The sequence below is a fragment of the Platichthys flesus genome, chromosome 4, assembly GCF_949316205.1.
Source record: "Platichthys flesus chromosome 4, fPlaFle2.1, whole genome shotgun sequence".
NCBI classification, from domain to species: domain Eukaryota; kingdom Metazoa; phylum Chordata; class Actinopteri; order Pleuronectiformes; family Pleuronectidae; genus Platichthys; species Platichthys flesus.
This window is the reverse complement of record NC_084948.1, coordinates 23,881,341-23,894,059: the sequence shown is the minus strand read 5'-3', so window position 1 is coordinate 23,894,059 and position 12,719 is coordinate 23,881,341. Positions and strand designations below refer to the sequence as shown.

Here is a 12,719-nt window from a genome sequence, read left to right as displayed (position 1 = left end):
CTCGGCAGCTCTTTCCTCAGGTGGTGCGGCCAGGTCAGCAGTCTGATTTGAAGTGGGAGTGGCGTGGTAGGCCACTGTGCAAAATTGAACCAAATTCCCCCAGCAGCATGTTAAACCAAGTGTAAAATCCTCCCGATGGGCTCAGAAAACGATCCCTGGCTGGAGCCGCCGCTCCCCCCCCCACCCCTGTCTTTAGGGACGGTCACACTCGCTTCCCTGCACCACTCACAGGGACCTTTGAAGGGAGAGGGATGTCTGGGAGCCCATTAACCTTCCCTGCGCCCGTGCACTGATACACAGACGCCAGGTCACAACCGGCTTTTTCCACACATTGGGCTCAGGTCTTTTTCTTTTTGTCACTGCACAGCCTGCTGCCGTCTCCATTGCATTTCCAATGAGTGCAAAGACGTTTTTTAGAAATGAACTCTGGAGGATGCTCGCAGAATTGGTTGCGGACATTCTCCGGAGGTTCTCGAACACATGAAGAACGGGAGATTCTCCACTCAGACATGTCAACAACAAACTTATGAATTCAGGTGTGGAGATCACGTGATTTCATATTTGGGCGTTTGATATTCTGCTGTGTTCTCACAACCTTTCTGTCGGACATTTTGTGGACTTTTCACTGCGGGTGCCCGTAGAAAGTCCACAGAAAGTCAGGAAGCTCTCACAGGGACAGTCCCCTCCAGTAAATATCCAGAGGATCTCCAGAGCTCAGTGCACGCCTGAAAGCAGCTCAAGCGAGACCCTCTGTGTGCATCGTGAATGTTTTTCCCATGTGATAATAAGTGTTTTTGCAGTGGCGCTCATTTGGAGTTGTGTGGTGTTGACTGCAGGCTTGTGTTTGTCTATTCACGGAGCTGTTGTGGCTCAGGGGCGGCTGTTCAGAACTGTTTAAAAGTGTTAAATTGACTCTGCTAGCTGTGGGCATATTTTAATACATTAAATCACTGGCATTGTGATGTTTGCACAAACAGGCGACTCACAGCGACAACAAACAAGGAGCAGACAGCTTCATTTAGAGCCTCATCGAATGGGAGGGGGGGCCCAATAACGGCCCCTACTGACCATGCAGATAATACATTATGATATTTTTATAAAGATGCATGAACTGTATTCATATCTGTGCAGAATGTGATCGTGTCTCAGGGTGTGATTGTCTGGACAGTTTAGCATGAGGTCAGTTTAGCATGAGGTCATATTTCTAAGTGTCCTTCATCGGGGAAATGTCTCCATATTCACATATTTTTGTAAACATGTGCATGGACTGTGATATTCCTGCAGAAGGTGGTCACCTTTATTGCTCAGGCTTTGATTGTTTGGACTGTTTAGCAGAGATCTCAACTCTCTCTTCATCAGCGAAGCGTTTCCATGTTTATTAAGCATGTGCATTGACTGTCACTATGTCCCTGCAGCATGTGATCCCCCTGACGTCCCAGGGTGTGATGTTGTGGACAGTTTAGCAGAGATCACAACTCTTTCTAGGGGTTCTCCATTGGCGAAGCGTCTTCATTAGTCAAGAAGCGTGGGCGGGACTCTTGCTCTCTGCAGCGAGTCAAAGAGAAAGGCAATAAAGGGAGGCAGGAGCTGCACTTTGCCGACGAGCATCTCTGCCGTCCTGTCTTCAGCGCCCCACAGTCCTCCCTGCTCCCCTCACCAGCCCGGATCTGCGACCGTAACACACACACACACACAAACACACGCACACACACAGGGACTCTGAGGAGGGAAACAGGCAGAGTTCATGAATGTAACTCCGGTCTGTCCACAACACTGCGCCGTTTAACCTGGATAAGTCCGTCCCGACGAGAGGAAGACAGCGGCTACCCGAGTGGAGTGTCGACGCACGCACGCGACTGGGAAGGAAGAACAGAGAAGAATATGATTGTCAAGCAGCACTTGGTCTTCATCCTTTACAGCCTCTGCGCAAGCGTCTTTAAAGGTGAGGGCTGCTGGATGGTGCTGGCCCGGAGACGGGCGTGGTGTGCGGGTTGGGGGGGTGGGGGGGGAGAGAGAGAGCGAAGGTGGTGGCTGCGTTAAAGTGGAAAAAAAAGAAGAAAAGATAAGAATGTGGCGATGTTGTGAGTTTAAGTGCGCAACGCAGATAAGAGTTGATGGTGTGTGTTTGTGTGTGTGTGTTGCGTGTGATGCGTGTTTGCGCAGCGGCTGTGGTCAGCTGTCTGCAGCCGGAGCTCATGCGTGCGCTGTGCCGGAATGCCTGGGAAGTTGAAATTGTGCGTGGACCAGAATGCGGCTGCACACAAGTTTTTGCGTGCGTGTCGGAGAACAACTTGCACGGTGCCCCCCCTTCCTTTTGTTCGAAGTGACAGATGAGGCGTGAGGCTGCGGATGAGTCGTGTGTATTTGCAGTGGTGGTGAGGGGGGGTCCACGGGAGGGTTTCCAGCGGCCGTGCGTATTGTCATGTTGCCGGAGAGCTGTGTCATTGAATGGATCGTTTCTGTAACTCGCACGGCCGCGTCCGTGTGCAGCCCCCGGTCTCACGCACGACTTTATCAAAAACCAGTGGTTCTGCGGAGATGACAAAGTGGCGGAGGAGGCGTCGGTGGCTGCGTTCCGCTCGCGCTTCTGTCCGTGGCGCACGGGGACGAGCTCTCCAAACAGGGTCGCTTTCACTGACCCCTGCGTGCCATCAGGTCGGCGCATTGAAAGTTGTGCTGCCGGGACACGGTGCTGTGAGTGATGCCTCCCTGCAGCCATGGAGCATCATCCTCGGTGTCTCCTCATGACACTGCCCCCCCCCCCCTTGACTCCCCACAGACCGTCCCGCTCCCGGACATACTTACGCAGCCACCGCCCCTGTAGGCGACCAGTGCGGAGATACATAACGCTTTCAACGGGGGAGGAGGAGGGGGTGAGGATGTGGGAGTTGTAAAATGAATAGATAAATAAATAAATAATCCTCACTCAGCCCAACTCAATAAGATCTTGTCTCACAACACATGAGCAGGAAGGTGTTTGGACTCAGTGGAAGTGAGCGTTGACCTCATCAGTGTTATTCTAGTAAAGGTATTTGTGCTTTAGGTCTCACAGATTGAACCAGTAGGAAAACTGAAGTCAGGGTCTCTGTAAGGCTGCACCTGTGATTTTCATTACAATCCCAAACTCATAATTCATCAATTATTTTCACACAAGACAACTCGCACAGTGTTGAACGTATTGGTTTCAAATATCACTGACCTGGACGTGTCTCTTTTAAAGCTCGGGTTGGTAATCTTTGAAAAGCTAGCAGGAGCAGGCTACACCTTGATCCCACCCCCTCTTGTGAAGCCACACCCCTGCATAACACATGAAGGAGCACAGACTGCTACAAGCCGGCTTCTCCATGACCTGCTTGCTATCTGCTGTCTATCGTCTCTGCCTCAGCTGGGGGAACAGGCAGGTCGCTCAGTCACAGACGAGGACCTTACCTCCAGACGACATTAGCTATTGATGACTATCGGGAAGATCTCAAAAAGTGAGAAGGTGTATCAAACAACTTTCAAACCTTATACCTTTTTTAAAGGTCTCAAAGTGAAAATGTTCTCATCTTTTCGCCTTGATGTGTGTTGTTTTCATCCGTCTCTCACTTAGGCGGTCCCCCCCCCCCCCCCCCCCCAGCCACATCTCACTGATCTGCCCATCCTGAGATGCCATCAAGTGGTGCACATCCAGCTGTGACCTGATGACACGTCCAGCCACATCCTCCTCACGTCATGGCCCTCATCCCCATCGATCTTTCCTTTTTTAGTCTCTAATCCTTCCTCTGAACAGTTTCTTTTTTAACTTCGGCATCAGAAAACTTTTCTTGGACGCTTCCGCAGGCTCTTGTCGGACTCTCCCTCCCTCTTCGCCTCCGGCAAACAAATCGTTGCTGGTTGACGTAAAAAAAAAAAATCGCTACCGCTGTGCAGTGCGTTAATGTCGCCACACACAACAGATTTAAAAGACTGTTACAGTGCGAGACACAGAGATATTTACCTGCTACTGACCGGATTAATCAGCTCTTTGTGAACATGTTTGGCAACAGCTTAAATACAACAGACATTCATATTTATGGAACAGTCCTGCAGTCCAGCTCTGAAGGTTTGTTGGTTGGCAACAGACCGATTGTTTTCATCACTACACATGTAGGTGAAGTTAAAATATTCAGAATATTGAATAGCTTATACAAACTAAATTGGCCCAATTGCATTGAGAGCACTCTTCCTGTTATAGCGTTATTAGCCCTGAATGAACTATAAATAAACAAGGAAAGCTAGTATTTAACCTGAAATGTGCACATCCTGGTATGTTCTTACTCAAAGCCTCAAGCGTTAAATACAATATTAACTGAGCGCAGTGACACAGACGGGTTAGCTCAGGGTTTATCGATGATGTGTCTTACTGATTGAACAGCTGTGATACGCAAACTGCAGCAACGCAGACGCCTTCACTGACGTGGTGTCAATTAGAAACTCTCAGTAAACTTCGATTAGGTTAGATGTGGAAAGTCTCCGTGAAAAGTTCAGTGTGTAGAATTTAGTGACATCTAGTGGTGAAGTTGCATGTTGCAGCTGAATACCCCTCACCTCACCCTCCCAGTCTGGGCTACTGTAAAAAAAACATTGCCGCCTCCGTAGAGAGGACACGCTCCTGATGTAAATATTCGAAAGTAAAAAAAATAAAGTATTTAAATACAAAAGGTCTATTCTATTGTAAAGAAAACAACAATTGGTACAATTTACATAAAACACACGTTCAAAATAATGGATTTATTCTACAGGACCGTTAATGTAACTCCTCTTTTCTTATGGATACAACACTTGTGGTTTGAACAGATCACACCTGCCAAGGTGAAGCGTAGGATTTTATTCCCAGCATCATCAGCTGACATAATGGTGGTGACCATAAAAGTGGACAGCAGCGAGCTCGCCTATTTTTGGAACAGATTTCTGGTCCATGACATCGTGCCAGAGCGAACAGGCCGCAGAGAGTTGTATCATCCCGTCCAAGAGCTCTGCTAAGATAGTGGCCACTTCAAGGGCAACTTTAAATATTTATGCCGTGTGGCTTAACTTCAAAAACACAATCTAGCCGTTCCCAGGACAGTGGCCCAAACGTCTGCATCTAAGAAACTACAGAGCACCTCCTCTGTAGAGGAGGTGAGCAGGTGAACAATGAATGAAACAAATAAAAACTAGGAATCATCCAGAGTGCACGCCTCTCCAGAAGGTCTGCACCAGCCTCCCAATTCGTTTTTACAATGTACGTTTATTTTTCCAATGTGCACTGAGATCAAGGTCTACTGCTTCATACACAAAGGCTGGCAATTATCAGATGCAAAATTCAAGTAAGAGCAGTAATTTTTGAAAAACATTCAGTTTTCGACCTTGCAATGTTAACAGGTCCTCTTTATAAAATGCAGATTAATCCGTTGCTTAAACATTCATCAGTTTTCGCGTCGCTAGCTGAGAGACAAACAAACACACAAAGAAGACCGACAACACAACCTCCTCTGCAGGAAAATAAGGTAAATGCATCTTCTGTGTGATCGCGGCCTAATCGACAGTTAAATCGCCGAGCGCCACATCACACTCTGCAGTTAAAGTTGCCGACGGGACTTCAGCCGGAGCAGCTTTCCTCGTGCTCCTTAATGCTGAGAGTCATTTCACGCCGGCTCATCCTTCTTAGAACAACTACATTATAGTATTTTGCTTTAATGCATTGTTGCACTCTTATCTGCAGGCGCAGTCCATGGAGCGGTACACTGCTTAAATGTTTAATGTGCTGTAGTGACCCAGTGGATTAATTCTAATGTGTAGTTTGCTGTACATCTATGGTCGTGTGTGTGTGTGTGTGTTTGTGTGTGTGTCTGTGTGCTCCTGCTCTGAATGTGAGGTCCCCGTTTTCCCTCATGTGCACCAGTGGGAACTTGTGTCACACTTTGAAGTGTTGTTGCATCACCAGACCTGAGTCAACACAACATATTCCACTAAACGCAGACACCTGACTCGCTTGTCAGAGCCAGTTAGCGGCTAAGGCGGCAGGCAGGCTAGTGATGCTAATTAGCCACGTGGTGCGGCTCTGCTCCACCGCTCTGCAGACCTCTGGGTTGTGTGAGAAACGTACGTTTTATGATCTGCACGTTTTTCTTTGTCGGCGTCACATTCCGTCCACTCAAGTGTTTCATCACCTTCCTCCTCGTAGAAACCCCCAAACAGCCCACGTACCACCAGGGGAACTTTTCTTTTGTTTGACCAAGGAGCCTTTCATCATTTCTGATCTTGTCAGACATCTTGGCCAGAACAACCTGCAGGTGACATAAGCAGCGGTGTGTGTTTGACCAAAACATGTGAGGTCAAGTAATGCAGTAATGAGGACAGAGCAGAGAATAAATGAAAGTGGCTTCTTCTACTTTCTTTTTTACAGCACACGTCAAAACTACAGACACGGGAGGTTGAGGATGAATAATTCCCTCATAATGTAAATGAAAAATGTCTTTCTTGATAAGGGAGGGAATTGAGGTTTGTCATTAATAATGCAAAATTATAACGTTTGATATTTCATTGAAGTATTAGCCTAAGACTGGACTCGTGCTGTGATCGTTGATCTGATATCGTGGACAAGTCGTTGACTGTATTACAGGATTCAACCAAACCGAATTGAAAAGTTGATCACAAACATACAAACATAACAATATTGATCTGTCTGCAGCAACTTTTAGGTGAATAGAAATTGTTTACTTTCTCATTGTGACATTTCTACAATATTCCAATTCCTCTATTTTCATCTTTTTGCATATGAACTGTAATCACATCCAAAAGTAATGTTATGCACAATGTACGCATGCATATTAACACATGCATCACATAATATAAAGTGCTTTAAATTATGTCAAATAAGCAGGATGAACTGAATGTATTTGAATTTGAATCTCGTTCTGTGTGCACATAGTCGGTACCAGATGCATAAAGACCAATATTCAATCAGCAGACAACAGAAAGATTCATTATATATATATATATAAAGATAAAAGGAAACACAGCAAAAGTTTGGAGGATCAGGATTAAAATCGAGGATCTGCGTGAGTCCTTTGAGCTTTAATGTGCAGCCGACAGTCGTCTGGGAAAGAACTCATGTGGCCCAGTATAGGATTCACTGTGGAGCCACAGTTTCTACCATTAAAACCCCTGATTCCTGCTGCAGCCTTCACAAAACCCAGTGAGTGGAGATCGATGTGAGTAACTATCCAACCTTGGGAGGGGATATATCATTTTGAGTTTAGTATAGGATGGTAGGAGGTTCCCCGCTTTGCATTTTCCATATATAAAAAATGGAGTTCTGTTTCACCTCGAATCTGGTTGTTTTGAAAATGTCTGAGAATGAATAGTAGAGACTGGGCTCGGGTGAAAGTGAACCCCCAAACTGTCACATAGTGTGAGACACAGGGAGCCTGGGAGACGTATGCATGGGCGCATCTCCTGTGGGTTGGAATAATCTGGCATGAGGAATAAGCTGGCTGAGCCGAAGGCAAGGTATGGCAGGAAGGTGGTTTACACTCAAGGATACCCATTCCCCTCTGCTGAGGGTGAGCTTATCCCTGCAGAACGTCTCCCAGCTGCCAAGTGCTGGCTCGGGAGTCGTGCTGCTGTGTACTATCGCAAATGAATAATCCAGTAAAGGGGACAAACGCTTTCCAAAAGAGCCTCTGCTGCCCTGCTTGCGTTTTTGTTGACAGATATACATCTGTAGGGATAAGCCTCAAGCCAGAGGCAAATGTGCTCAGACAAGTGGGGAATGGGCTTAAAGATTAGCTGCTCGCTGCCCCGGCTGCGCCACGTGCTGTCAGTCTCCCTTTGCGACGCTCTTTGTCAGAGCACTTCTACACACTATGCCCTCTCGGAGTGGGCATTAGCAATGAAGCTGATAGACTGTAAGGCCAATTACACCATTAAAGATTATTTTGACCCTATTTTCGGGCTGGGGAGAGATTTTTTCGACTTGCCAGGAAGCGCCGGCTCCAGATACTCCTGATAAGTCTTAATGCCACAATTGGTCACGCTGGAGAGTGGTTAAAGCGGCGCTCACCCCCGATCCCCGGCCTCCTGAAGAGCCACCTGCTGTTCACACGTTTAAAGTGGAACTCACGAGGCAGAATTTACATGATCCCACACGCTCGATTCAATATTTTCCAAACATTAGTGACTCGCCAGCGACGCCGACACCCGGAGAGCCGTAAGTATTTCATTTGTCATGTCATCAAGCAGCAGCGGAGCCTCCATTTACAACCCAGAGGAGAACTGCTGCACGTGTGGAGGCGCACACCTGCAGGAGACTGACTTCATTGTCGGGGCAGGATTTTTATATTATCGTTTGCAACCATATTGATCCAAACCCTCGGGGAACAGAGGCTGATTGTCGGAGTAAAATAATAACTGGAGATTTGTAATGCGGGGAACATATATCTCAGAGCACTGCAGTCTCACTTCCCTGTTGCTTCCTTTACTAAACAGTGGGGTGAAAATGGGAAAATAAACCTAATGGAGTAGAATCAATCAGGTTTGTTTTCTCAAATAATAATCATTACTTATACTTATAATGATAGATAAACATGATTTAACAATGACAAAGATGATATATTAGTCTCTGCTGAACATTGTGTATTAATCTTTACCTGCCTGGGTCAAATTAGAAGCAGCTCCTTAACGTTTAATTTGTTTGCCATATCAAACTGATCCTCAAACCTCTTGTCATTCAGGTTTATAAATGACAAAGATTAACTGTATGTTGCAAACCTTGCAAACATAACAGTGAATTATTGCAGTCATTCATCATCGTGCTCACAATGCAACACACTGCATTCTGCAATATAATAACACAAATGAAAAGAAGAGTTTTCCAAAGCTTGAGAATTATGCTTTTGAACACTACAGTCTTTTTGTACAATATTCAGTGGATTCAAGAGCTTCCTCTGAAGTGTTACTGTCTAAATACTGCAGTATTTTCACAGATTTTTATGATACAAATGTGATATGTAAATCCCCACTGAAGAGATAAAGGTCCTCAACATATGTAGATGTACACACATAAGGAAAAAAAATGGACTGAAACCTTTTTAGTGGAATCTACAGAGGAGGGAATAAAGTGCATTTCTCATTGAGGTTCAGATGAATGAGATTCAGCTGCGTTTTGTGTGTGTGTGTGTGTGTGTGTGTGTGTGTGTGTGTGAAACTGTCTGCTCTGTGAGTTTTATGCATTCCCTACATTTCAGTATTGCGCCCGAAATGAAGCCTATACTTCATTTTATGCCCGTTTGCAGTGTTGACCTTTACCAATCTCTCTTGGCCCTCATCTCTGCTGAAGTGGGCTTTGTGCCCGCCGCTGGATGAGCCTCTGAATCTCATTTAGCCCGTGTGATGATCTCCTGCTTCTCCTCTCGCTGGAGTCTACAGGAACAAAGTTAATATTTTTTCTGTTCAGATATGACACGATACACCGGAGCACGACCTGGCGGGTGATGTTTATTTTTGCGCAGGAAGATGTCGTATCATCCAGAAGTCCCCTCTGTTTTGTTGTTGTCTGTTTAAAAGCTTCTCCGATTAATACCACACGAGAGGAAGACGTCATCACAAAGGTAGTTTCTCGTTCTGCTGAGAAAATACCTCGGTGTGTTAATGCAACCAAGAGAGAGAGAGAGAGAGAGAGAGATGCTGAGTGCACCGTATTAACTGTGTCATACCGGGAGTGTCTTTGTGCGGTTGCCATAATAGATGCTCTTTTCTGTGTCTGCTGTGCATGTTTGGGAGGCTTCCAGAAAGAGTGATTGACTCTCTGAGGGTATCGCACTGCAACCAAACACCTGGCAGCCCGACCTGGAGCGGCCGCGCTTGTTTTGAGTTATGTCAGGATCTTCTGCCAAGGCACAAAAAAAAGCTGCAATATTGACAACAAACTGTGGAGCCTTTGTTCGGGGGGGCTGTGTGTGTTTTTCTTTTTCAGATGTGGCGATTGGCAGGCGTGTAAAGTTCTCACAACCTTCCTCGTCTTCCTCCTCTTTCATCTGCACAAAGCCTCGATATTCAGGGGAGCAGAGGTTCCAGATGAGCTTGTTGTTTGTTTGACTCCTTTCTTTGCTGCTGGGCTGCTCTCACAATAGTCCATTATCCTTTCAAATAAGACGTTTCTTAACAGTCTTCAGAGGTCCCTGCATATCGGAGAGCTAAATGATTCTGTTTGAGAGGTGAAGTGATTGTTGTGGTGATATTGGTTAGTTGTCAGCTTATCTTATGAACCGATATGTGTTATTGTTAATGAACTGTATTCATAAAATGTGCTTTGCACTGTCGGCACGTTAGAACAGCTGGATGACCCTCTCTCTATAGCTTTGCTTTCCATCATCTACTGGCACTGTGTGGGATTGTAGACCCCACACGTACATCGTAAGTGACTGAAAGTAGTATTTTGCCCATCACTTGACCACAAAGCCAGATCTTTGCAAATTTATGAAATTTTAATTTTGAATTTATTCTGCGAACATCCGAGAAGACACCTGAAGATGATGTTCACTGCTGCTTCCCCTCCAAATCGGATGAAGGAGGAAGGTTCAATCCAGCTGTGCAGAGCTTTCAGAGACTTGCCCGTGAAGGAGGAACTGAATTAAAGGTCTGAATACTACATCCAGTTGAAATAGCACATGTGAACACCTTGTTCTTTTGGGGTTATTGAGAGTAGATTGATGGATAACAGTGGAAATATGACCCATTTAGAATTAGAATCTGTCATAAAGGGTGCAAAGAGCATCTGTATTCCAAATGGCAACAAAACAGCAGCTGTAATTGCATTGGGAACGACTGTGTCCTGGCCTTTGAGGATTTAAACGTTCCCTCTTTTTATGCGTCAACACAGAAATTCCATCAGTCTCACACGGGGAACTGGATTCTGCATCAGTGTGCGTCTGTGCTCGTAAAGTCGAGGCGGTCGGGCGGGACATCTGAGCGCCAGATAAAGGACACTCTGTGGCTATCTTTGGAAATTTGATAGCTTGCTGGAATAAGTCATGCATTTCATTGACTTGTAAGCAGGAAATCATGGCCGGTGCAGTTTTTCATTCCAGGCTAATGTTTTTGTGTTTTAATGGCCTTGTGTTTTAATATTGCTTGTGCACAATAGACAATTAAAGACCCTGAAAAGAAAATGAATAGACAAACCTGCTAAGACCAATAACTATTTGTCAGGGCTCAAATTAAAACCATTTGTATTCTCCGCTCGCTGACCCCCCCTCTCCGGGTCTTGAGGAGCTGTGGATCCCAAGCATACATTTTGCAGAACCTGTCCATCACAGAGGCCATCGTGTACAGACATCGTGTCCTAAGGCGGTTTAATGTCTCCACTCTGGTCCTTTACAGTATTTCTCTACATTTTTGAGGAAAACCCACGGGAGCTCGTGGGGGGAAAATATGCCAACTTAAAGGGGAACACTCTGTAAAACGTAACAAAGACGAGGCTAATTAAAAATGTCTCCATGTCTTGCAGTATTTCATAGTATTTCAGGACATCTTCCCATGTGCCTTTGGTTTTTTGCTCCACTCCCCCAGTGTTGTTTTCGCTGCAATATTAGCAAAGCGACTGTTTATGCGCCTTAGAGCAAAAAAAAGAAAATTACTAACCTGTTCATTTTCCTACAGCAATTAAATTTGACAATTTTGCTGAGCAAACTTACTCGTAGTTATCAGTCGGCTAATTCCCAATGCATAGACGGTCTGAAGGCAACTTCTGCATCTTCATGTCTGTGTTAGAAAACAGCTCTCGACAGTTTTTAAGAAAAGTTCACTGCTGCATCAATATGCAATGTTTTGCATATTATTATCATTGGAAGCCACATATATAATAGTGTATGTTAAAGCCTATATTTTATACACACATTCATATCACACCATGTAGCCAATGTACGATAATAATATAGAAAATCAATAAGTTCTGTGGCAGAGTTTTGGATGAGTCTGCCCAATGAATAATGTCCACTATAAGTAAAGTATGTACTTTACACACACTTAGCAGTTCTGTGTTTGTAATGGATTACATTCATTCACTGATGGTATTTATATTCTAATCAGATCTGCTAGTAACAAGAGTTATGTGTTCGGAAAAATATATATTCAACAATTTATTGGAAAATGTTTTTTCTTCTTCGTGATAGTAAATTAATTCAGTTTCATTGCTGCAAACCAGGAGCAGAACATATTTTAAATTCAGCCTCTGCTTCAACATAACACCCGAGAAATCATTTTTTTGTTCTCCAGCCCTGCTTGAGCGGGGATGCCGTCCCGAAAATCGAACTTTGGAATAAAGACACAAAAAGCACAAAACTTAAGCTCATGCATGTTTATACCGTTTTTATTGACTTCCTCTTTAAAAGCTTCCCACGGGTCTATAAAGCTGAAGTGTAGATACTGAACGCAGGCATATTTGCCAGTGAAGGTGGGGGATAAAAGCATTGAAACTCATGTCCTCATAAAGAGGGATCAGCAGTCTGCACGGGAGCTGCATACCGATGCAAGAGATGCCAGAGCTCGGAGCCAGAGAGCATGCTTTGCTGAAAAGGAAAAAAAAAAAGAAGCCTTAAAGCCGCTAAGCTGAGAGCAAGACAGAGGAGAGCAAGAGAAGGTGTGAAGCAGGAAGCCACACAAACCCCCCCAAAAAAGAAGCAGGAGAGATTTGCCGTAGTGTAATGCAAGATACA

The 12,719-nt window shown here is 45.1% G+C and overlaps 1 protein-coding gene across 3 annotated transcripts in view; it reads left to right on the top strand.

Moving 5' to 3' along the window:
- The first annotated feature begins 1,601 nt into the window (after positions 1–1,601).
- LOC133952412 (cell adhesion molecule 2-like) overlaps positions 1,602–12,719 on the top strand; it is a 137,731-nt gene continuing 126,613 nt past the window's right edge. For all 3 annotated transcript variants that reach the window (XM_062386840.1, XM_062386839.1, XM_062386838.1), the window contains exon 1: positions 1,602–1,942. In XM_062386840.1, coding sequence (XP_062242824.1) covers positions 1,882–1,942 — 61 coding nt within the window. In that variant the 5' untranslated portion in view covers positions 1,602–1,881. The remainder of the gene's footprint in view (positions 1,943–12,719) is intronic.